This window comes from Vulpes lagopus, chromosome 23 (genome assembly GCF_018345385.1).
Source record: "Vulpes lagopus strain Blue_001 chromosome 23, ASM1834538v1, whole genome shotgun sequence".
NCBI lineage: Eukaryota > Metazoa > Chordata > Mammalia > Carnivora > Canidae > Vulpes > Vulpes lagopus.
The window spans coordinates 15,709,312-15,735,716 of NC_054846.1; the positions used below are offsets into that span (position 1 = coordinate 15,709,312).

At 37.1% G+C, this 26,405-nt stretch overlaps 2 protein-coding genes across 2 annotated transcripts in view; one reads left to right on the forward strand and one right to left on the reverse strand.

The window, feature by feature from the left end:
* The window catches only part of LRBA (LPS responsive beige-like anchor protein), a 730,439-nt gene that overhangs the window by 463,712 nt on the left and 240,322 nt on the right, over positions 1 to 26,405 (forward strand).
* MAB21L2 (mab-21 like 2) lies at positions 199 to 2,954 on the reverse strand. Its single transcript, XM_041738216.1, has one exon. The coding sequence runs from the start codon at positions 1,887 to 1,889 to the stop codon at positions 810 to 812; it is 1,080 nt and encodes a 359-aa protein (XP_041594150.1). The 5' UTR covers positions 1,890 to 2,954; the 3' UTR covers positions 199 to 809.

Below are 26,405 nucleotides of genomic sequence, written 5' to 3' on the forward strand. Positions count from 1 at the left end.
TTCTCTTTTCCAAATATGGGGGGGACTTGTAAGCTTAAATTGGCAAAAAAATTTAAAAAAGGACTATATTTGTAAATTTGGCAAATTAGAGTTCCAGTGAAAGCTTTGCATTTAGTTCCTGAAGTTCATATCTTTACATTGTAAATTATAAATTGTGATCTCCTCTGCCTTCATTTAAGAACAATCCACAGTCAATTACAATGTAAAGTAATATTTTTATTACTGTTTTCAACAAGACTGCTTAGGGTGAGGGTAGGGGTGCAAGAAAGGGAGGGGCACAATCTGACATTGGCACTGAGATACATTTAACATCAGCAAAACTTTTTTTAAAAGAGAAATTTTACATATAATTAAATACTTTTTCTCACTTGGTGACAACATTCAGGCAACCCAAAACAAAATGAAATGAGAGGGAGAGGGAGAGGGAAAGAAAGATGAGAGAGGAGAAAGGAGAAAGGGAGCGAAGGAAAAGAGGAGAAACTACTATACATTGATTTGAAAATGTACCTTGGGTTTCATTTTGTGGTGGCAAAGCCCGATTGCTTCTTTTGTGTGACCTTTTAAATTCACATTGTTTGGAAGAAAAACGATCACTTTTGTGCAAGAATGTGATTTATTTTGGTTGGTTGGTCTGCTCTCTTTTTGTTTGCTTGTTAATTAACGAAGGTCTTGTGCCTGCTTCCTGTTTCTTTCAGGTGGCTTACATAAAAGTTTGTGTCCGGAGTTTCTGCTGTTGGTCGCTGAGTTGTGTGTGTTGTGTGTTAGAGAGCATTCCGGTCTGTGTCGCTTTTCAAGCAGTCCCCAGCACCCTATAGTTTGTCCAGGCTTTTGGGATTGGTGAGAATTTCCCTGGCCAACCTCCAGGTCTGCTTGGCAGCGCTCTCCAGGGCCGAATGGGGCTTGCCCTGGAAAAGGTCGAGGTTGGGCAGAAAGTAGTGAGGGCAGCGGCGGCACTGCAGGCAGGAGATGAGCTGCAGCAGGATGCCGTTGAGCCGATCGCCTAGGCACGCCTCGTCCCAGTCCGTCTCCCGCGGGTGCTTCTCGCACTCGTACAGCAGCAGCGTCTTCATGTGGTAGTTATTGAGCGGCTGGCCTGGCAGCTCCAGGTGGCGGTCCCGCAGCGTCTTCAGCACCGAGAGACACTTGTTTCGGCAGCCGCCCATCAGCAGGCGGTTCTCAGCCTCCCCGAACTGTAGCACCCAGGCGTCGCTCTCCGCAGAGCTCTGCTTGCCGGTCAGGGAGTAGCACTCCTTCGACAGCAAGTTGAACCCTTCGGCCTTGACCTCCGCCACCCGATTGGGGCCAGGCCAGGGGATGTGGGGCATAGGCCACTGCGCCGCGCTGCGAGGCCAGATACCGGTGCACTTGAACGCGGGAGTGATTTGCACCACGTAGCGCTCCCTGATGCGCAACTTGACCTCGCTGGTGTCTGCGATCATCTTGACCACATCCCGGTAGCTGCACTTGTCCACCGCCTGAGCCACCAGGGTCTGGAAGCGTGAGCGGATCTTTCGCGCCGAGAGGTAGCCGGACGCTGTGATGAACTCGACCCAGAGAGACATGCTCCGCTTCCGCCCATCACTCAGTTTGAGCACTGCGCAGCCGGGCAGGGAGCCGTCGTCCACGAAGTTGAAGACGCCCATCTGGTTTAGGTAGAGCACCACCTCGAATTCTGTGGGCGAGATGACCTCCAGCCCCTCGTAGCGGGCATCGATCTCGCTCAGGGAGCTGATGAAGCGAGGCTCCTGTACCTCCACCTCCTTGAGCACGTCCGAGACCACCTTACAGACCTCTCGGATGGTCTTGGCGATGGCCGCCTTGCGTGCTTGGCAGCGCTCGGTGTAGTATTTATTGAGCTGGTAAACCAGCTTGGCCTGAGCGGCGATCATGTTGGGGCACAGGTCCGGGCTGTACACCGGCGTCTCGCAGTACGTTGAGGGATCCAAGGCTCACGCAGTGGTGGTGGCCCTGCGGCTGGCGAAAGAGGCGTCGCGCTTCCCCTGAGCCCCACTTTCACTCTTGTTTTCCACCTGGACTGACCGGCTGATGCGACAGCCGCCTTGCTTTTTCTTTCCCCTCTTTAGAAACCTTTTTTCTTTTCCCGAAATAAGGGGGGATGGCAATCTTTGAAGAAGAAAAGTACCTGCTGGGACCTTTTTGCTTGATATGTAAAATAAAGATGTGCTGTGAGAGAGAGGAAGGGGAGGGGGAGGAGAGGGGCCGAGAGAAAAATTCAGGTTACCAAGAGGTTAGGCTTAGATGTCTACAGCCGAGATTGCCCAGAAATCTGGAAATGAGGTCTTTTAAGTGCCCAAGTAAATTTAAAAATAAAAGCGAAACATTCAGTGTTTCATTCTTAAACTTCTCTCCCACGCTGGTACTTCTTCACTCAGCGTAGGTGAGTGCCTTTCTCCTCACCCTCCCCCAAATGGAAGGTGAAGGCCGTAATTAAGGTCCTGAGAGCAGCGACTGCAGCTCTGTCCGCGGCACACTTGGAGGTTTGCAGACGCCCCGCGCTCTCAGCTTGACGGTCTGCTCTCTTCTCAGGGGGTCGTGTCGTAGCGGTTTTCCTCTTTTCCTACTGGAGGCGTTGTTTGGACTGGGTTTGTTTGTTTGCAGTGGTTGCTTCTTGTCTTTCTCTAGGTGCAAACCGCTGGAAGTTGTTTGATATTCATTTCTGCTTCGTAATTTATAATTTTGGCCCTCACAGAATCTATTCTAGTGTGACGAAGTCGTTGCTTGCGTTGCATCTGGGGTTTAGTTATAAGGATTCAAGGGTTTTTCTTCTCCTCCCCCTTTAGGTTGCCTGTGCAGATTCCACTTTCTGAGTCGTCTCTCCCTCCTCCCCTCCGACGTCTCTCTCCTTTTCCCTCTCCCTCCCTCTTTTTCTCTCTCCTCCCTCCTTTTCTCTCTCTCCCTCTCTCTCCTCCTCCCCCCTCCTCTCCTCCTCCTCCTCCTCCTCCTTCTTCTTCTTCTTCTTCTTCTTCTTCTTCTTCTTCTTCTTCTTCTTCTTCTCTCTCTCTCTCTCTCTCTCTCTCTCTCTCTCTCTCTCTCTCTCTGCCTTGCTGTTTCCTGGAGTTATTTAGTTTATGAATGGTCCAGGGCCATCATGAGGGGGGTGGAGCTTCAGTTCCTACAATCGCTTTCCGAGCTGTCAGTGCTTTAGCCAATCCCAGAGAGAAGACAGGCATGCTTGGCAGACAGTAGCAGCCACCGCTGCACTTGATAAAGAAAGGGGGTAAGAGAGAAGTAAGAAAATAGGAGGAGATAGTAGAAGTCAAATGCTCACACATATTTTACAGCCCCCTTCTTCTTTATCCTCTCCTCTTATCAGTTGCAAGGAAGAAAAAGAGAGTCTATGTAGAAGGGACTTCCTGGAGATGGCTGGAATAACGCGCGAGAGAGTAGCAGTGGTTGAGAAAGGTTCACTTTTTTTCCCCCTACCAATATTGTGCAGAAGGTGCAAACTCTGACAAAACTATTTTTGCTTGAAAGCAAATAGAAGGAAGAAGGGGAATCTGGGAAAGAACCTACATTTTTTCTAGATTTTCTCCTTTGGCAAAGTCTTCCTCCCTTGTCTTCCCCTTCTTTCCCATTGTTGCCAAAAGCCAGAGCAGTATGTGTGCACCAGTTGGGCTGTATGGTGGAGTGGATTTGGGGTGAAGGTTTATGAATATAAATCTCTTTTCAGTAATTTCCATATGCTGTTGAAAAACTGGGGCAGGGTAAAAATAGTGCAAGCACCTTGTTTGATAATTACTTCATAATTAAGATTCAGCTATATTTTATGCTATTTCTTTATTAAGAAGACTAGCTATTAGAGAGAAAATAGGTCTAAGTTCTGAGAAAGAATGCTACTCTATATATGGTAGAATATTTCTGGACATACTTTTAACATAAGCCACTAAAATTGTTTTAAACAACAATAACGAAGAGAAGTAAAAGTGAACCCAAGTTTTCTTAAAATGTTAAATGTTGTAAATCTAATTTTGAAACTCTGAGGCAGTACAGAGTTTCACTTGTAAAATGATTTTATTTTCATAATTGACTGTTGCTTTTAAAAGACTTCACTGCTGCAAAAATCTATAACTATCCTGTTATTGATTACACAGATGGCTTCACTCCTCCCTTGGCATTTCAGTGAAACTCATGCATGTGCTTTTAGTATATGTGTTATACTTTCAAGCTGTACCCCTTGTAGCCTTTCCCTACTTTTGGATGAAAGAAGCTGTACCAGTGTTTCTGATTTGCTTAGTATTGAGGGTTTATGTTTGAATCTCAGGTGTCTGGATACTGAGTCTTTTTAAGACAAATCAAGTAGATGGAATTATTTTTAGATAGATTTTGGACATTGTATTCTCTGATAATGACATAAGAAATAAAAATCAATGAAGCCATCTGGGCAAAGACTTCCTTTTGCAAAACCCGGTGTGCCTGCGGCTTTTGCAAAACCCCTTGGGAGGACTTGCGGTGCCTTCTTAAAAGCTGGACCGGGTCAACCTGGATTCAGTTGCATAAGGAAAGTTTATTTCTCTCCACCTACTTGATGTCAGACACTTGGACCTCTTGGTTCCTTCTTAGATGTCTGGAGCGGACCACAGATACCATGTCACGCCCTTTCTAAAGGACGGGTTGGCTTTTTAAAATCCAAGTCGGATTTTGTGTAGACTGTGTCTTCAGTGGCCAGGAGTGGGGAGCACTCGGAAGTCAGACGCCCCAAGCTCGGCGCAGAGCTTCAGTCGACTTCTCCTTTAGTGGCGGGGAGCTGGGGCGGCCGCAGGCTCCAGCCCCCCCGGGCCGCAGCCCGCATCCCGCATCCCGCATCCCGCATCCCGGAAGGTCGGCCGCGGCGGCCCGGGCTCCGCACGAGTGGGAAGCCAGAGCCCGTGGGTAGCCCGGCTCACGCCGCGAGGGCAGGCTGGCGCTCTGGGAGCCTTGCCCGGCGGGAGGGGCTCCTTGCCGCGAGCGCTGCGACCGGCCGGAGAGGGTCGGTTGCAGCTTCTCCCGGGGGCAGTTCCTGGGCGGAGACTCGCGTCGGGGCAGAGGGTGCCCCCCCCCACCGCCCCGGGCCCTCCCGGTGCCCGCCGCTTCCGAGCGGGGCAGGCCTTGCGCGTGCACCCGGCCGGCCCGCGGCGCGCCTGGGAGCGCTCGGAGGAGGTCCCGGGGGGCCGGCGCCGCCACCCCAGGCCCGTGGCAGGCGCCCAGCGCCCAGCGCCCAGCGCCCAGCCCCTCCGGCCCCGGCGGGCGGCCCAGGCCACGCGGCCCTCGCGCCGCGCTCCCCGACGCCCACTCCTCCGCCTGCCCGGCCCCCGAGCGCCTCCAGGGTTCGTGGCACCCTCGCCCCGGGTTTCTCCACTCTCCACGGAGGCTGAGGGATGATAGAACGTTACAAATGTTTTGATTTAAAAACAATTCATTACCAATTTACCCTGTCTAAGGTAGATGCTGTAGTAAATAATAAATCAGTTAAACAAAGGCGACTTTAATTTATTGCCGGGGTACTAATTAGAAACATCATTCGAGCAATAAACTTAAACACTTGGAGCAAATAATGCCCGCTTGCCCGTGCCTCCCCCTCCCCCACCCCGCTCGCTCGGCCGCCTCTGCCCTAAGAGCCGCTTCAGCTGTGTGTTTGCGGATCCGCTCTTCCTCTGGCTGAATAATTGAAGGGGGAAACGGTATCCGAGGAGGCTGTAATTGAAGAGCCCCTGTCACCTCCGCTTTTATGTATGTTAGTATAGAAGTCCATCAGCAGCTCCTTGATGGTGTATTAAAACGAAGTGGCAGCCCCTTCTGCAGGAGATACCGTATTCTATTAAAGGAGACCAAGGGAGAGAAAGAAACTCTAGAGGCTAAAAGCCACTTCAAGTCTTCAGACCGATTGATCTGTATTCTCTTGTTATAATCCGTCTCATCATACTTGAGTTAATGAGGCAAAAGAGGGGGAGAGAAATCTGATGGTCCTTGACAAATTCATTAGGGAGGCTGCAGGACATTTTATTTGACTGTTAAACATCTTGTTTGTTTGGTTTAGGCAGTGCCAACATCAGCATGCTTCTGCCCAGACCTGTGATGTTGGGCTAACTACAGACATTCCAAAAGAGAGGAGGAGGACACTCGGGTGTGATTTGAATTTTTTTTTTGTTTGGGATTTCATGCAGTCCATAACCTTCAGACTTCTCTAGGTTTTACCTTTACCATACTTACTTGAGGAGCATTTTATGAGAATGCACAATAATACTAAGGTTTTTACTTAGTATAAGCTAAAATGTGTATGTTTGAATTTTACCCTTAAAGTTTTCCATTTCCTTAAAATAAAATTGAGTCAAGGTATAGCAATTAGTATACTAGGGTTTGAAAATTTGTGAATGTTTAAGCTCCAGAAGAATAGCCAGATTATATATTACATCCTCTCTTTAATTGATCATGAGCAAATAAACTTTTAATTATTAACTGAATGTCCTCTGGCAATGAAATGCTTTTCAGTACAGAAACTTGGAAATAAAAGTTAACTATATATACAAATAAGATTTTCAAAACCAAAATTGGTATATCTTAATCTGAGGGCCTTTTTATATTTAAAAGTAGAAGCAGAATTGGGTATTATTTGGTGCTAAAATAAGGTGATGTGTTGGCAGAACACTTAAATTGAAAATATAACTAAAGAACAATAGGCAATTAATAGAATGCTAATTTTACAATATGTTATTCTAAGATGGTAATACAGTACTTGATTTTCTCAAAGTTTTTCCTGAAAAAAAAAAAATCCAATTGTGATACTTTCTTGCATAGAGAATTCAGTCGTATTTTCCTACAGCAATTGACTTAAACAGCCTCAGCTTAAGTGCTTTGAGAAGAGAACCCTGTCTTCCATTTATAGGAAAACAGTATGAGAGAAAAAAGAGAACTAATGCTCTTTGCCTGTCATTTTAAAACATTCCTGCACTGCTGATGAAGCCTGAACTGCTTCAGGGAATGTATGGATTTGAAAAGAAATGATTCAGTAGTTCATGTTGTGTTTCTCAGGAGCAAAACCAAACTAATGGCTGAAGTCAGAGCTTCTGTACATCTGACAGATATAATCCTGTTTACATTTCCAGAGAATACAGAATCCTTAAACTGTTTTATTTTTTGCTGATCTTTACTTAAAAATATGTTTACTAAGTTAAACTTCAGTGCATTTTTTAACTTTATCATATCACTGAGCCTTAAAAGATATTCATTATTCTCTATAGACATGGCATACAGTACTGTAATAATCTCTGCCAAAGAGTATGCAGATTTTAGATTATATAGTTTTGTTTTCCAGAAAGACATTTTAGGAAGTATTCAAAAAATAATCAGATTATTGACTGTAAAAAGAAAACAACTCTCCGAAGGATTTAGACAAAAACAAAGAACCTCCTGTTTGTTTGTGTGTGTATACTCTTATCCTCTAAGATCTAATATTGAAACATCTATGCATTTGCTAAATTTTTTGGTTCGTACATACTTAATCTTTTCAATGTATTTATAAAAATGCTTGATTTTTTTTAAGAAAAAATAATTTTTGGTCAAAATATAAATGGAGAAATAAACAACTGTTAAATTCCCTGAATTTAAAAATGATTCTAGTAAAAACAGAAAGAAAAGTAAATAACCCAAACATAATTTGTTTGTATATTAGTTGATGCGATTTTATTGAAGTAATTATATTTTAAAAAGCTTTTAAAAACTTTTCATCATATTAAAAGTCAAAGTAAAATCGCATTCTCTTTTGCGCTCTTGTGAAATTATCTAATTTCCAAAACTGAGGTATCATAGGCATTCTTTCTAAGCTATCAATAATTACTATTCTGGAATCAATCTAGAGAATAATCAGTAATTGAATGTTTTCTTTGAACAGTTCACTGTAGTGCCCGTTTTAAATGGTCAGTCATGCTGCTGAAACAAGTTGTTTTTGTTTTTTCCCCTTACAAAATAGCTTTAAAAAACAAAAACAAAAACCTTGTAATCTCTTTGATTAGTGACCCAAGGGAATTGTTCTCAATTTGTACAGTTTGAATTTAAGATAATGCTCTGTCAGGTAAAGGTAATAACTTTAATTTTGCATAGTAAGCCTATCGAAGTGTATTAGAAAATAAATCTTTTACATGCCTTTGAGTATTGTATTGTGGGCCTTTTGAATTCGTTGGGTAACCTTGGATTACATAGATAGATGATAGATAGATAGATAGATAGATAGATAGATAGATAGATAGATGTGTTGTTTTTACATTCACATCTTTTACAAGTCTAATTCTTATATTTTGTAGGATGAGAAAAATTGAAGAGCACAATATATGTTCATGTTTTCTCCCAAGTTGAATAACAGTTGTATATATGAGTACCTTATTAAGCTGTACATAATTTGATCTCACCAAGATGTATAATTATACAGCAAAGAAATCATACTCAGGAAAATGGAAGTAAGCAGCTTTTAGCCTAACTGAAAAGTAAATACTGTTCTATTATTGAGCTAGGATATGAAATATTAAGAAAACAATAGTAGTTAATGTAGTAAGCATTTCTCAGAAGGTGGTTCATTGAACTTACTGTATTCTCCCTTATGTTGGGATAGATCATTTGGTCTTACCAGTAAATCATTTAGCTTTTTCTCATTTTAAATGTATACATTTTGTGTGGTAATAATTGCATTCTTTTATTTTCATGTATAGTTAAACAAGTTCTGAAAAGTTAGAACAAATAAGATTGTGTCCTGTCTCCCTCCTTCCCTCATTCGTTCGTTCGTTCGTTCGTTCGTTCCTTCCTTCCTTCCTTCCTTCCTCAGTTTGAACTTGCTAATATACTATGAGGTAGATATGAAATTTCACCTGACAAATAACTTTGGCTTTCATAACTCATTATAATCTTCAACAAATAAGAACGTACTTTTAGTAGAACCAACCTTAACTATTTAAGGAATGATTATATAATTTATGGATTATTATTTGTGTCTAGTTTTTAAATATCAATTCCAGAAGATAGGAAAATCAGGATTAGTCAATATTGAACTTGATGCTAAATAAATCAAAACTTTTGGTTTCCATTTAATTCAAGACCTTAAATTTTGTGGTTTAAAGAAGGTGTGATATCCTTTGTTTAATAACATACTACTACAGACTCACATGTAGAATATGTTTCTTGTGATCTTAGAGCCATCCCCATTCCCATTTCTGTTCTCCTTTGCGATCATTGCCAAACATTTATGTAACAGATGATTGAGATTAGGGATGTAGATTATGCTAGTTCCGAGCTGTGCTTAGTTCAAAATATAAGACTTGGCATTGTGTTCTGAATTTCTTTCAGGTCATATGAGACATTTTGTGGATCTATGTTTAAAATTATCAGTTAAGCATGTCACATGGATAGTTTTGTATTATACTTTAGGAAAACTAGCTTTTTTAAACATCTTAGTTTATTTTAAAATATATTGGTTCTACAGCACTCCCATCTATATTGTTACTAGTCGAGGTAATTTGACATCATTCTTTTGCTGTGATTACAGGAGACTTTTAATGGACTTTGTCTTATTTTTAATGGAAATGTTAAAAATCTAGCTTGTTCCTTCCTTCAAACATTGTGAATTACAGTAAAAGTGATGTGCTGAGAGGTCTCTCTGATTCCTTGTAGTGGTTAAACAACAACAACAAAAATTCTTCATTGGCTCCAATCTATGTATAGAAGACATCTGTGTAGTATAAATGAAATAATATTTGATGATCTAAGGAATGGAAACTTTTCCTTTAACCATGTGAAATCAAGCTAGGATATAAAACAGCTGTCTTGGCCTATGTATATCAGGGTTCTGCCAGCCTGTTTCTTTTCTGAATTTTTCCTTTCTATCTTCCCTTATTATCTTTGGATCCTAAAGAGTCATTCTTTTATTTTCTGACTGGTTTTGTCTGAAGACAAAACCTGGGTTGGTAGGTTTAAATCAGCCTGGATAGAGTGAAAAATCTTTGATCTATGGCTATGACTGTTTCCAAATGATTTGCTTGCTGGGACCAGACACTATCCATGCCCTTTCACTTTGCTATCAGATAGGTACACACAAAGGACCTGAAAGACTACCAGATGCATAGTTAATCATCAAATTAGGTAAGTACAGGGTTCCAACCATACTTAATTAGATCTTCTATTTCTAATAGTTATTTGTTCTATGGTACTTTGTTGGCTAAATGTTCTACAAATCTAATCTCTTCTGGAAATTAGTAAAAACTTTCTATAAATTACAACATCAATTAGAAACGAATGATACAAAGCTGTGTATTTTTTAAAATATGTAAGGTCATTGCTGTCACGTAACTTACCTAGATAGATAAGATAAAGAGAGGCAGTTTGATAGCATCTAAAGAGCAATAGTCTAGGGGGACTAAAGGACTGAATTTTTGTCCTCCGTTGGCTACAAACTTTTAAGTGACCTTGATCGAGTCATTATCTCTACTCACTATTTTCTCAATTCTTAAATTGGGGGGGATGGATTAGGTCTTTTTCTACCTCCTCAAGATAAAAAAATCTCTAACTTCATACAGTAACATGATTTAAGCTATTGTTTATATCTTTATCAGTTGATTTCAAATCAGAAATCTTTCTGCAAGAATTTAGGCTTCCAGTGCTGCTCTAATATAGATATATGAAAGTTTTTAACATGAAAAAAATTGCAGAAAGGAAAAAGCTTACAAATGGTTATGTGCCACCCATATTTTAGTCTTAAGGAAAAAAACTGCAAATGATAGATTGGAGATGGTTTTGAGGGACAACCAAATAGCAACTTGGAATAGCAAAGTGGAATAATTTCCAGTCCTAATTATGGCTTGATAGGAGTTGGTTAATAAAAATAGGAAAAAGAGGGCAACCCAGGTGGCTCAGTGGTTTAGCGCTGCCTTCAGCCCAGGTTGTGATCCTGGAGACCTGGGATCCAGTCCCATGTTGGGCTCCCTGCATGGAGCCTGCTTCTCCCTCTGCCTGTGTCTCTGCTTCTCTCTCTCTCTCCCTCTCCCTCTCTCTCTCTCTGTCTCTCTCTCTGTCATGAATAAATAAATAAATAATGTTTTAAAAAATAGGAAAAAGAAGCAAGCATGTGTATTGCATATATAGAAAAGTAGTATCTGTTTAAAGCTGTACATAAGATTAGCAGGGATTTTTTTTTCTTAAAATGTTGAATGGACTTTCAGTGTTTCTGACATTTTTATAAAGGTTAGATATTCTGTAAAAGTTCTTGAAGCCAAATAAAGTTCAAGTTCACAGTTAACTCCAAAAATAAAATAATAATAAAAAAAAGGAATGGTCAGTCTTCTCCTTAGAGAAACAGTATTCTGAGCAACTATGATATTACCATATTCATATTGTGCTAAAAGATAGATCCAAGCAGTGAAATGGTTTTCAAAACACAAGTCATGATAGTAAGTAAAGTTTTATACTACTTTCTCATGCTTTTCACATGTTTTCATCAGATGATTTGACAAGCATAAAAGTGTTAACATCTTTTATTTTACAGATGTTCTTAGTTTTCTCTCAAACTGTAAAAGATGCTGTATCAGAGAAGCATGGTAGGAAATAATTTCAACACTTCCCTTCACTGTTGTGATAACTTACTATTTTCTAAGCTTGTGGATATTTGTGGAGGGAGGGATATGAGGTAGGAAAGAGACAGTATATTAAGATCTAATTATTCTTATTTCTAGATGTAGGTTAGTATGTCTCCTGTGTTATGAATTCTCTCTAAAATATCTTTTCAATTGGCATAGTTGAGTTATTTTTACTTCTATCTTGTGTTCACTGGAAGTCCCTCGTTAAATGCAGTAGGAGTGCCAGGTGACCACTGAAAGAGTTGTTGATGGACACTATGTGGGTTTGCAAAGTGCAAACCTAAAAGTCTAAGCGATGAGAAATGCATGGCTATTTGTGAATTTATGTTTTATCTCACTTCACTTGAAAATTTATGAGTAGTGTGGCTTAAGGGTGCTGGAGTTGTGTGTTCCAGGGCTTGCCCCTACTGATAACACCCTTGTTGGCGTGAAAGTGCAATGCAAATTATGACAGTTACAACCTTCTGTTTTGTTTAACCTGTCAGTAGATTTCCTGGCTCAGTGCTGAGGGCAATGGTGTGTTCAGCTAGTCCATATTCACCTAAACTTAAAAGGTCAGGTTTCTACAGGCAAGCCTAGTCAAAGCCTAATTGATGAGGAGGGCAGGGAGACAGAATTTACTGTTCTGTTGGCTAGTTTCATATCGTTAGGTTGTCCTGAAAGCATCAGGCAGTCACAGCCCCTTTCATGTAAGTGCTGACCCTAGACAGGAGCTGACAATCAAAGGAGGCAGCCACAGGAACCAGTGCAAGTAGGCTATTGATTTTTCAGTTAGGTCTAAGTAGTTTGTAGTATGGGTAATGGGTGACAGAGGCAGGTATGTCATTATCAATGAGCTCCAGAACAGTAGCGACAACCCTCTCTCATATTTCCTTCAGCACTGACAGTATGCATCCAGAGGCGGTCAATAAATCGCCCAACCTTTAACTGACAAGTGACTTGGAGGTTTAGGTTGAGGGGTGGAAGTTATAGAGCTAAACTTCTCTACTTGAACATGTACTGGATCTAGCAATGGAGTCAGTAATTATACTTTTAAGTCTTTGAAGTTTTGATTTGGGTAGGTCTTTGCAACTCTGAAGATCAGAGTTTACTTTCAAGCTTTTGAGAATTTAAAGAACATATTTACATAGTTAAATAAATGAGTCAAGCATTTATAAAGATACTATGCAAGGATAAGTAAGTTATGTTATTGTATATTTTTGCTTTTATTTTAGACTAGATCCTAACTCAGTTGTGATATCTCTGTTATAAAAGTGCAGCAGTTGCAAATTGCCGCTCAAAATCCATTTTAATTCCTAATCTCTACTTAAATGTTTTAACTGTAGACCAGTTTTAAATAGAAAAAAAATTGTACCATTTGTAAATGTGATGTATTAGCCCTAAAGCAATTGGTATTTGACCTTCAAATTTGTTTTATATTACTTTTCACAATAAAATAGTCAGGCATAGAACATTTAATGATTAAAGTTTGATGAATTATGGTTGCTTCTGAACTTAAAAAGAAATGAGGCTGATTTTTGTTTTAAAGGCATTTCATATGGATATTTGAAAGATATGGACATTGAAAGATAGATAAAATTTATGTTCACATAAACACAGAAGTGTAACAGGTTTTGACTAAAAGTACACATGTTCTAAAAGGATATAAAATAATTTAGAGATATTTTAAATTTAAGTCAATCTCTATTTTGTTACAAATTATAAGTAATATAAAGAGAAGATAATATTTATAACTAGAAGTGGGAGTTTGGGTTGTACCAGGATCCTTACAAACTATCATATGCTTACATTTTTTGAAAACTTTAAACAAATTGAAATAAAACAGGAAAGTAAATGTTTTTTAAAACTTCCTTAAATAACTTATCGCTATGATATCTTGTTTAACACTGTGATATTGTACAGAACCAGAGTTCAAGTAAGTCCGTAGTATCATCTAGCTGTGGAGTACCCTGTGTGACCACATGAATCATTTTCATTCGTCCAGTGCCACCGAAAATTCCTCCCCTCCCCCATTTTTAACCAGTAGGTTAATGCACACTGAGGGTATGGATGCTTAAATATTTTCTTCCATTTGCAGTTACATGTCTGTGGATACCTCTGTCTTCTTTTTTTCAGATATAGAAAATCCAAATTGGAAAGGCAGTGAAACATGCATTAAACATACAATTAAAATATTATAGTCTTAGTTTTCAAGAAGGCTTGGGATTGTGTAATTAATCGTTAGAAAAATTTTATTCAGGTCTCTTGAATTATTTATCCTTTGAGGCCTACAGTTTCTTAAAGCTAGATTCCTTTTATAATCATTGTTTTTCCCTGTTTATTAATCATTCACTCAATCTGTGTTTTTCTGTTGGACTAGATAAAAGATTTGGCTGAGTATCTTGTAATCTTTACATTGTTAGCCTATGCTGTACGTATAGCTTCTTTTGCTGTATTTGCAATCCTTCCTGAATAGTGTTTTCTTAGGAATTAAAAAAAAAAAAAAGCTGAAGAAAGGGGGACAAATTAAATTTTCATGAAAGAAAATCCTAATCAGCAGTGACAGTCTAAGAGAAAGATGATTGCCACTTGGTCATTGTGGAGAGGCACTTAGATTTGGTGTCAGTGCTTCTGTTAATGATGACTAATGTCTTTCTTGGAGCAAGTGCATGCTCCAACATACTGCTACAGCTTAGAGAGAGAGGGCTCAGCAATAGGCACCACTCAGCAAAAGCATTAGGTATTCTAAAACAAAGGCTTTTTAATGCAATCAACTTGGCAGTCTCTATTATTAGAAAAATGCAAACATAGTTCTAAAGCATTTAACAACACATTTTAAACTGTTTTATGTCCAGTACTGAGAGATGTCATTTTAAAATTAAAATAAAGAAATTGAACAGTGTTAATAAGATGTGCTCTCTATTTTGTTATTTTAAGGAATGGGTGCATACATTGCCACTGCACAGAACCATTTGTGTTAAGAAAGTTTTAAAGAGACAAACTTGCAGTATTTTTTTCATGCTGTGTTGCTGTATCCTGAATAAATACTCTATAGTTGCAAAAAGAAAATGAATGACTCAAAAGATCTTTTTAGATCTTCTAATATTAAATATATTGCTTACAAAAAGATGACATGTGTTATTTCTTCAGCTTTTCCCCAAAGTGTAAGACCTTTCAGAAGGGCATTTGCAATGCTTGTCATATTTTTCCATATACATCTTATTGGCCTGACATGTCTTGAGAACCATGAGAACACAGATGTCATTGCATTCAGACAACACTAATTACTCTGGGATTTTTGCAGCCTCAGTGCCTGCATGTAACTGTCGATTATGATTGTTCATGCAGCCTACAGTGGGGACACTTTGCACAGAAAAATAGTGGGGCACAAAAATAGTGAGACAGGCCATTTAGTCCCCTATTGTTCTTCAGTAGAACTTAGAAGAAGAAAATTCCTGACACATCAGTTTCATTCAGTATTTTGCATTTGAACCATGTTTTGGCAACATTTTCTTTCTGAAGTAAGTGTGTTATGCTTTAGTGTTCAGTGAAATCTATTATCCATCTGTTCTTTAACCTTCTTGTACAATCTTCTACATTACTTTGTCTTCAAGCTTCATGGGAAATTTTTTTATGTAGCTTATAGTTTGAGAGAAACACTAATTGTGGTAGGCGTCTTTTGAAAGTGACAGTGCAAAACAATAAATATGTATGATGTGTTCTAGTGTGCAATTTAATGTTTAATGAGAAGCTGCTGCAAATATGGTTAGTCTCAATTTAGATAAGTGCAATCATCTTATGCTTTTAACACAGGTCAGTTCTTTTCTTTGTTTAATTTTCTCTGTAACATTCTGGGTTTCAGTTGATGATTCATGGTGTTTAGGTGGTTTTGAAATATCAGAGGTCAAATGGTGGTCAGATCTGAGCCCTCACTATTAAATGTGAAGACTAAATACATGTTTTGATAAAAAGCATAATCTGTGTTAATCACCGATTGAAAATAAAAAACTCCAATAATGTAACTTCATATGCTGATGAAGCAGAAATTGAAGCAGCTTGATCAAAGATGTATGATGAGATAAAACTGCAGTCTCTGCTGTACAGTTATAGTAATTATGACTAATGAACCATCCAGTCTGGATGAAATGGCATGCCCACAGGGACTGTGTCCAATCAGTTGTGACTTATGCAAGCTGAACAAACCATTGATGGGGTTCCAAATTCTGTATCATGAAGAAGTATACTCTTTATTAGCAATATAACTTTTGTTAGAGTAATGTAAAGTGATTGGAAATTATCTAAATTTTGCTAAACATAGAATACAATTCTTTTTCTAAATATAGAATATTTTGTCTCTTTCCATATATTTATTTAAAACTATACATATTTTTGTGACCTCTGTTTTACCTCTACCTCCTTAAGCACACTTATGTCACTAATACAATTCTGTGACTTTCCTCTTTTCCTTCTGTTGTACTACTTTTGAACATTTCCTCTTTTTTAGAGCTATTGTTTACTTTTGTCAGGATATATTGTTCTTCAACCAGATATTGGAGAAATGCTTTTACGATAATATAGGGCGTATGAGGCATTTACTATTTGCAAATGCTGTTCTAAGTGCTTTACCTATTTTAGCTCGTAAGTCTTCATAATAACCTCTTGAGATAAGTACTATATGTTATCACCATTTTACAGATGAAGAAACTGAGATGTGGGAAGGTTGAATGACTTGTCCAAGGTTACATGCTCTTATAAATTTTGGATTATCTTTTAGAGATTAGTTATATTCTTCTGGCTCAAAACTATTTCTGAATTATCCTTGCATTCCTTTTTTCCAACTGGGATTAATTTTTTGTTATTACTGTTTCCTGGCATCTGGCAAAACTGCTCAGGTATTTTTAAACTGAGAGCTCATGTGCAGTTCTAGAATGGTTTTCAGGTCCCTAAACTCTATATTCAGGTTCCTAAACTCCTTCACTTAGTATATTGTAAGTGACAGGAGCTTTCAGGATAAAGTTTAAGAATGCATGATTTTGACATGAATGTTTATCTAATAATATTATCAATATGTTCATTTGATGCACTCTTGAAACTGTAAAATCTTTTAGGTTGTAATGAGGAAAACAGTTCCTCACTTAAAAGAAAAAGTAGTACTGGTGAAATAAGCTTGGTCAGTTTTCTTCTGAGAGTATGTATACTGAAATTTTTCTCATTAAGCCTTATCTTAATGATTTCTTACTCCCAGCACCTTATACATTTCCTGTTAGATAGTAGGTATATAATAAGTATTTGGAAAGAAGAAGAGAACAAAGGAAGGGGAACTTTTCAGGGATTTCAGTTAACTCAAAGACTCCCATCAAACACAAGCTTTTATTTTAAATAGTTCTCTTAACAGGTATTTACTTAGAGAACTAGAATAAAACTGGCTGTCTTTGTCATTATTCTTTACAATCCTACTTAATCAACTTTGTTTCCCACTAACCCCCAATCTTTGTCTTTCCAGATTAGCTTCCTTACATTTATCATGAAATGCCCCACAGAGAGCACTGTTTTTGAACTGATAGTATAGTTACGAGCAATCTCAAATAGTTTAATATATGTTTCATTTCTGTTGTCTCCCCTATGTCATGATCCATGAATTCATCTCCCTTTATTAACTTATTAATGTGAAAAGTTATTGAAAGGCAGGGATCATATTATTTGAACTAGATAAATAATATATACTCTATAAATGCTGGTTGGTTGACTAATAATTTTGAGGCCCTCCTCTTTCAAACAGATTTCTTCATATCATGAAGGTCAGATTTTCAGTGTGAGATTTCTCAAGGTTATATTCTGAAAGTCTTTTAAAACCCAATTGAAATGAGATTTGCACAAGAATAATACTGAGCTCTTATTCTGTGTTGAGGCAGTATTCTGAGAGCTTTGTTTTAATCATCTCAGTAAATCTATAATGGGTTATATTCTGTTACTGAGTCTATCTATATAGAAGCCAAGGCACATGGAGTGTACAAACTTAGTTTATTTTAAAAGTAAGAAGTGACAAAGCATGACTTGCAAAGATGGTGACAGTTTATTTAAAGCCATCAAATTTTTATAGGTATCCTGCAGGGCCATGCTTTTTTGTTTTTTAATGCCCTCTCTGCCATTGTCTGCAATAGTTCCTTAAGTTCTGTGTTCCTACAATTACAAGGATATCCATTGCTCATCTACTTATCCTTATCTTCTCTTGATACTCCAAAGCCGCCTTTTTCCCCATCAGTTGTCAAAAGAGGAGGATAAAACCTCGGTATCCCACTCTGAAATGTTGTGACATGATCAGATAATGCAGAGAGAAAGTGATTTCTGTGTCATGTTTTTTGTTTTGTTTTTCCAAATTCCCAGAGGACCAAATAACAATTGTTATCATTTTATGCAAGTTTTAAGAAATCATTGCATTGTAAACTCTGTTAGGTAGTCTGGTTAGGAAACTCCTAAAGGAATATGTCATAAATCATAGGAAAAATACTTGAAATTTAAATCTGTTTTTAAAGTGATTGGTAGTTATACCCATGGCTTTTTATAGAAGATGAAATGGAGTTAATAAAATGTTGCATATTTTGTTCTTAGGAAACATTGTGGCTTATAATGAGTCTTTATATAAAACTGAAACCGCTGTGTTATCAAAAAGGAAGCAGTTAACCAAATATAGTAAGCTCTCAGAAGTAAACTGACATCAATTTTAATTCCTGTTTGGAGTTCAGCTTTTATGTGGAAATTGATGCAGTTTATTTTGTAAGTATAATATTCTCTGTGTATGTTTAAAAGCGTATCTATATTTTGATTGCAGAAGTTTAGTTATTCACATTCTTGTTCATCCAATGAGGGGCAATTTACATGTAGTTAAAAATTTTGTCTTGGTAAATACTGTTTGAATTATTGAAAACATTTTGGTCTGAAGTCAGTATCAATTATTGATCTTCTTTTAAGATTAAAATTACTTTAAAGCTTTTCCTAAACAGCTTAATTGGAAATCATTAATAGAAAAAAATACAATAAGATCCTAAAAATAGTAATTGGTTATTTTGAGATGAGTCTGTTTCATATTATGCTTTTAAGTCATATTTTATTTCTTCATGAATTATATCTTTGACTCATTCAGATATAATTCAGATATTACAAATTAATATTAGAATGCCTAAATGGATTCTTTCCTTTTAAATTTTCTTATAAGGGAATTGAAATATGGTAGACTTATATAATTAGAACCTTAGTTATAGATAAAGTACTTCAAAAGATGTAACTTTAAAAGAACACCAAATTATCTCTGTGCTATGATTTTATGCATGTTAAAGTAGTATTTATGGAGAAAGACTTGAGAAGGAACAGAAAATTATTGTTAAAATAAATGAAGAGTTTAATTATCTTCATTGTTACCTTAATATTTATTCAGTAAATTTATATGCATATATAAATAAATATATTTCAAAGTATAATATATTTTTACATAACTCTTAGGTTATATGGCTTTATCATATTTTATTGTCTTTTATATATTAAAAAAATAAACCAAGATTCCATTATGTGCAGCTTATACTTTACCATGGAAATTGTCATCTAGAATTATCAGGAGAGTTGTCATATAGAAAGTATATATAAAACCATGGTACATATGCTACAACTCTACAGTGTTTTATGTAATCAATATAAAGCATAGATTTTAAAGACAATATAACATTGTAATATTTCAGTCTTGTGATTATGTGTTGCTGATATTGGTTAAGTCTTTTTTTTTTTTTAGATTGTCAAGATCTGTGTATCTAGGCTTATATACAGATTTGTCATAAGGTTAAAAAAAAAAAGGTTACCGGGACGCCTGGGTGGCTCAGCGGTTGAGCACCTGCCCCTGGCTCCAGGTGTGATCCGTGGTCACAGTCTCAGGATCGAGTCCCACGTCAGGCTCCCTGCCTGGAGCCTGCTTCTCCCTCTGACTACGTCTTTGCCTTTCTCTCTCTGTGTCTTTCATGAGTAAATAAAATCTTAAAAAAAAAAAAAAAAAAAAAAAAGATTACCTGAAAACAAACTTAATTCTAGGCAACAGAGAAGCAAAAATGAGTAAGACATCATTTTGGACATCTACTAGCTCTCAGTTTAATAATATTTGTACTTTTTAAATATTTGAAGGCTTCTAATTGATACGAATCAGGTTTAAGAAAATGAATTGTAGATTAAGTATGTATTCTTATCTGTTCTGATACTACATATACCTTGACTTTGTTTGCTTAGTTGTGTCTTCTTCCTATAACTTTCATATTAGGAAGTTAGGAGCTTATTTTCTCCTGTCCTTTAAACGTGTACTGAGAACATACAGAGCAGAGGTGGGGGAAATTGCCTAAATGTGAAGAAAATGAATTTGCACTTAACATTGCCGTTTATCACAGCGGCCTATAATGGTGTGTGTGTGACTGTGCTATCATTATCTCTGCTGCTTCCCATCCAAGTATGCAGATGTAGTAAATATACATAGCCTTCTATAGGAAAATTTAAGGTTCAGATTGCAAATAGGGGGAGAAATATCCTTAGAAAATAACCAGTGAATACTCAGCAACAATGAAAAGAGCTGAGGTGAGCAGAATATTATATGCTGATTGGTAGATTTGCAGACAAGGAAAAAAGGCATTGACTAGCCTTGTGCACTTAAAGCCAATCTTTATGCAAGAGTTAAGAAGCTCGGGAGATACTGTGTGAATAAAAATAACCGGAAAGAATTAAAATGAGGAACTTAAGAGAGAAAGAGAGTAGTAGAGATTGAGGGATAGTCAGTGATGTGGAGAGTAATGAGAGCAGAGCCATTCACAGAAGATGAAGTGGAGTTAATAGGTAGTAGTACACCTCTGTTGTCAAAGGGTCACTTGGAATCTATTCTAATGGTGAATATGAGAATCTTTTTATTGTCTGCTTGGAGTTTGGAGTAGATAGGTTGTTGCTTAAAATAGTAATTGATTCCCATAATGATTCTGTTCAATTTTAAGGATTAAATTACATTTATTATACTTTCTAGAAGAGAAAATAGCATACATATTAGTTTTTTATTGCCACTCTAATAAATTACTGCAAACTTAGTGACTTGAACATATGGGTCTCACTATGTAAAGCCAAGATGTTGAGAGGCTGCATTTCTTTCTGGAGGAAAGATAGAGGAGGAATCCATTTCCTTGCCTTTTCCAGAGTCTAGAGGCCTCTTGTATTCCTTGGCTGGTGGCCCCCTTCCTCTATCTTCAAAGCCAGCAACCACAGGTTGAGAGCTTCTTACATGGCATTACTCTGACCTACTCTTCTGCCACCTTGTTCCACTTTGAAGGACCTTTGTCATTACATGGGTGCAGTGGATAATCCAGGTTAATCTTGTTTTAAGGTTAGCTGATTAGCAACCTTAATTCCATCTGCAGCCTTAATTCCTCTTTGCCATGTAAGGTAACATATTCATGGGTTCCAAGGATTAGGATGTAGACATCTTTGGGAGGAAGTATTCTTCTAGTTAACACAATACCATCATGATTTAGAGATATTTTCTCACCTAAATGAATATGGTGTTTAAACCTTCTATTATTTGAAAAAAGTTCCCATTTGGAATAGCTCTTCCTCACTGAGTACAGAATAACATAGTATTATCATATTAAGAGTAGATTAAGACATAAAACTTGTGACAGAGTTTTCAGGAAGAATTTTATTGTAACTTGAAGTATAGGATCACTTTCTGTAAATAGGCTCCATGTGAGCATGGGGCTTGAACTCACAACATTGAGATTAAGACCTGAGCTGAAATCAGGAGTTGGATACTCAACCAACTGAGCCACCCAGGTGCCCCAGGGATCACTTTTTATGATTTGTTGTAGTTTCAGATAGCGCTTACTATTGGTAACTCTTCATTGCCAGTGACTTGAATTATGAATATAGACCTACATACTGAGTATCAATTTGGAGTTTTTAATATTTTTACTGGGGAAACCTCTTAAAGAGGCCAAATGTGTGTGTGTGTGTGTGTGTACTCAACAAGTTAGTGATTTTATTAATACCAACAAGTGGTGCTAGTATAATCATAATTAGAGGTCAGTTTTCATATTTGAACAGTTAACTTTACCCCTTTTCTGAAAATAGCCTTCAATGAATTCTTGGTCACAGAGAACATCGCAGAATAGAGTTACTATTTTTGCAAAATGTTTCAAAGCCCAGACTTCACTAATGTTAGCTCAGGCTTATCACATATATTTATCATATATGAAATGAACATTTTCTTTTAGAAAACTTATTATTTGAATATACCTACCAATACCATTTTGCCCCATTTGTTTTATCATTTGCTCAACTCTTTATATATACATGTTATGTATATAAATATATATATACAGATATATAAAAATATATATAGTATGTACACTTCTATACACACTTTTTTCCTAACAATTTGTATATATCATGATCCTTCATCCCTAAATACTTCAGTGTGTATTTCCTAAGAATAGGAACATTTTCTTACTTATATAACCACAGTAGTTATCAAATGTATGAAACTTAGAATTGGTCTAATACTTTTAACCTATCATCCATATTTCACTTTGATTGATTGATCAAGTAATGTCTTCTGTAATACTTCTTTCCCTCTCATACATGATCTAGTGTAGGATTAGGCATTACATTTCATTTCCTTAGTTACTGTTAATCTGAAAATATTTCCCCTAGCCTTTCTTTGTCTTTCTTGACATTGACAATTTTGAAGAATACACTTTTCTTTTTAAATAGAAGAATCCTCATTTGAATTTATCTACTCTTTCCTTATGATCAGGTTCATCTACTTGGAATAAGTGATGTGTGTTTCTTAGAATTTTATATCTGGACATGATGCCCATCTGCCCTTCAATGCTGATACTAATTTTGATCAGCCAGGTGTCCAGTATCTTTAGTATATTTATTATTTTGCCCTTCACAGTTAATAAGCCACCTGTAGTGAGATTATGAAAATATTTTACTCCTTATCAAAATTCTAATGAAAACTATTGAAATCTGAATGAACTATGGAGTCCATGTAACAATTCTTGCCTATATCAGTCTTTGCAAGGATGGTTACAAAATGATCACTTCAGCATCAGCTCTTTTCCTGCACTGATCATTTGGCATTATAATTTAACATATCTTTTTGCCTCACCCTATTTATTTATCTGTTTATTACTGGTATGGTCTCATGAATTTCTCTTTTCAATGGGTAAAAATTCATTAATGTTCATAATCATTTTAGTGCTCAAAGTATTTCAGATTCGACCAGTAAAATCTCTTCAAGGAGGTTTTTATGTCCTTGTGGCATGTTCTTTCATTTTCCCAGGCATTTTCTGACTTTATGGGATAGCAAGAGATACTAGGTTCCTCTTTTACTTTCCTTCCTGCAGCTCTGGAATCAGCTATTACCCAAAAGAGCCTTGGTTACTTTCTGTGAGGATTAGAAACCCTAGATGAGGGTACTGGGTGAAACAGACATGGAATGGGACACATGCTCTTTTAATATTGTTGCTTTGATAATGGTGGGATCCCTATTTTTGTAACATCCAGTTACTTAGCTTCACATTTAAAAAAAGGTTGCATATTACTTTTTAGTTTCATTTTGTATGTGGATTTTGATGCCATGTTGATAAGACGTTGGTAAAACATTGCAAGACCACTTTGGAAGTAGTATCCAATTTATACACCAGAACATTTGTAAATTTTATAACAACTTGCATTTGTATGCTGACAAAGATGTCCTTTAAAATGTCCAAGTTGCATAATGTGTGTATCACAGTGTTATATAACTTATGAATAATGCAAAATTTATTTTATAAGCAAAATTGTGTTAACAGTTTCAAATTGTTTTTAAAGATGTTATTTATTGAGATTGAGAGCGAGAGCAAGCAAGCAAAAGAGAGCACGAATGAGGGGAAGGGGCAGAGGGAAAGGGAGAAGCTGACTCCTCACTGAACAGGGAGCCTGATGAGGTGGGGCTTGAATCCCAGGACCTGGGATCATGACCTGAGCTGAAGGCAGACACTTAACCAACTGAGCTACTCAGGTGCCCCTAGAAAGTTCAAGTTTAATACAAAAGTCAGCAATAAACTTTTAAATAAATACAGAGGGTAAAAAACTTAAATTCTTTAAATGTATATACATTGTCATCCAATCCATAAAAGTTTTTGAATATTTACTAATGTGCCAGCTGTGTCGATTGTTGAGACTACAATGGTAGGTAAAACTTGACATGATTTGGTTCCTCTTAAAGCTTTAGACGTTATCATATGATAAAATTTTTAAATATATTTTAAGCATCAAACATCGTAGCCATTTAAATTATCTTACGATTCATTTTCAAACAAAAATATTTTTTAATATTTTATTTAAATTAAATTTGCCAGCATATAGTATAACACATAGTGCTCATCTCATCGTGTGACCTCCTTATTGCGTCATCCAGTTACCCTATCTCCCCAACTACCTCCCCTTCGGCAACCCTTTGTTTCCCAGAGTTAAGAGTCTCTCATGGTCTGTCTGCTGCTCTAATTTTTCTCCACTGTTTCCCTCCTTTCCCTCAAAAATACTTTTTGATTATCACTCAGAGATAATGAGTTTTTCATTAAGGTTATTGGATATTATGAACAAACTTGTAGTAACCCTGTTAACTCCATTGAACGTATAAAAGTGCATATTTATTTTTGAGGCCCTGTAAAATTTTTATTTTTTTATTTTATTCCACTAGAATAGTTTTAGATTCCATTTGTATGTGGAGATTCAGTTGTTTGCGGTTGTCCCATTTTTGATAAGCTAGTTAGGTATTTAGTTCATGAATTAAAAACGAGCTAAAAGTGTGTTATCTTTACTAAAACCTGAGTATACAATTGAAAATTATGGGTTGACCAGAATGTTTGTCTTAAGGTTTAAGTAAATAAGAGTACCTATAACTTGGAGTTGGGTGGTAGCATTATTTGTGTGTGTGTGTTTTATAGTATTTCCTTCTAAAATCAAACAACTGAAAAGTTTACCACAAAACTTGGAGCTGATGGAAAGAGTTGGTGTTGGATTTGATGATAGTCTCTCTGATTTTCAGACCCTCCTCCCATGCTTAACAGTAACCTCAGACACTTTAAGGTTGTTTGGGCCTTGTTTTCTATTTTTAATATTTACTGCTCAAAGTATAGGTTTAAACAGGATTTTTAGAATGATTTTTCTCTAATCCTTAGTAAAATATTTCTCCACCCAACCCCCACTTCTCCAGACTCTAGAACAGAATCTTGCATATAATAGGCATTCAAAAAAATATCTTGAATGAATGATTGAGTGTATAAATATTTTCCTTAAACATGGTAATGTAAAGAAAGTTCATTTTGCTTGTTGTCCTAATGGATTAAGTTTTAAATGGCAGGAACATTATTTAAAAAGGTCGATAATACTTTATACAGAGGATTACATTATTGTAAAACCATCTTAGTAAAAATTTTTTCAAAGAATTTAAGATACAATGAGAAGGCTAGAGTTATAGAGGAACTAAAGTCAAGAGTGAAATTATGAAAGCCTTTTTATTATTTTATTTATAAAATATATTGATGAAGTTTGTTAAGTAAAAAAAAAACCATTTCATATATTTTTAGTTATGATTGATTCTGTTCATTTTCATTTACTGTTCTTATCTGCTAAGAACATTTTAGGATTTCTCATCTCTGTGGTTCCAGATAATTACTCGTGTGTGTGTGTGTGTGTGTGTGTGTGTGTGTGTGTATTTTCAGATAATAAGAGGCATTCTTGGGCATCCCGGGTGGCCCAGCGGTTTAGCGCTGCCTTCAGTCCAGGGCATGATCCTGGAGACCTGGGATCGAGTCCCACGTTGGGCTCCCTGCATGAAGCCTGCTTCTCCCTCTGCCTGTGTCTCTGCTCTGCCTCTCTCTCTGTGTGTCTCTCATGAGTAAATAAATAAAATCTGTAAATAAAAATTAAGAGGCTGTTCTTTCTGGTTTAATCCTTTTGCAGACTTTTAAATTCTGTCCTGATTTTAGTAACTCTTGTCTTTCTGATCTGGACTTTGCTGCTTCGTCACCCCAACTGAGAGAAACACCAACTGACATCATTCTTTGATATTCATTTTTTTAATGCCTTTATATTTTTTTAAAGATTTTATTTTTGGGGGAGAGAGGGGGAGAGAAAGTGTGCAGGAGCAGGGGGTGAGGGGTAGAGAGAGAGAGAGAGAGAGAGGGAGAAGCAGACTCCCTGCTGAACAGGGAGCCCCATATGGGGCTAGATCCCAGTACCTTGATATCATGACCTGAGCTGAAAGCAGATGGTTAATGGACTGAGCCATCCAGATGCCCTGAGATTTATTTTTTAAGGGAGAAATTTGGGGGACCTCTTTTTAATCAAACTATCTACTCTGTTTTTCCCTCCTACTTTCTGTACCCTTTGCCTTGCCAAACCTTAGAGCTATAGAGTCTACCTATAATATCTGCTTACCAAAACATGTCCTTTCTTCATCCTTTCTTGTATACATCTTTTTTCTCTTGGGCACCAGTGCAGTGTTGATCAGAAAGGTCATGGCTTTCTATTGTATGTATCCTGTTATACATTCCACAGATATGCTGAGAATACAACTATTAACAATTCAGATAGTGGTGAACTTTTGATAAGTTTCTGTTAAAGTTATATAAATATGAACTTTATTATTAAAGAATATTTTATTATTCTTTAATATCCTTTATTTAAAATATCCTTTATTTAATATCCTTTATTTAAAATTAAGGAATCTTTCTAAGGGTTTCGTGAAGTGTGTAA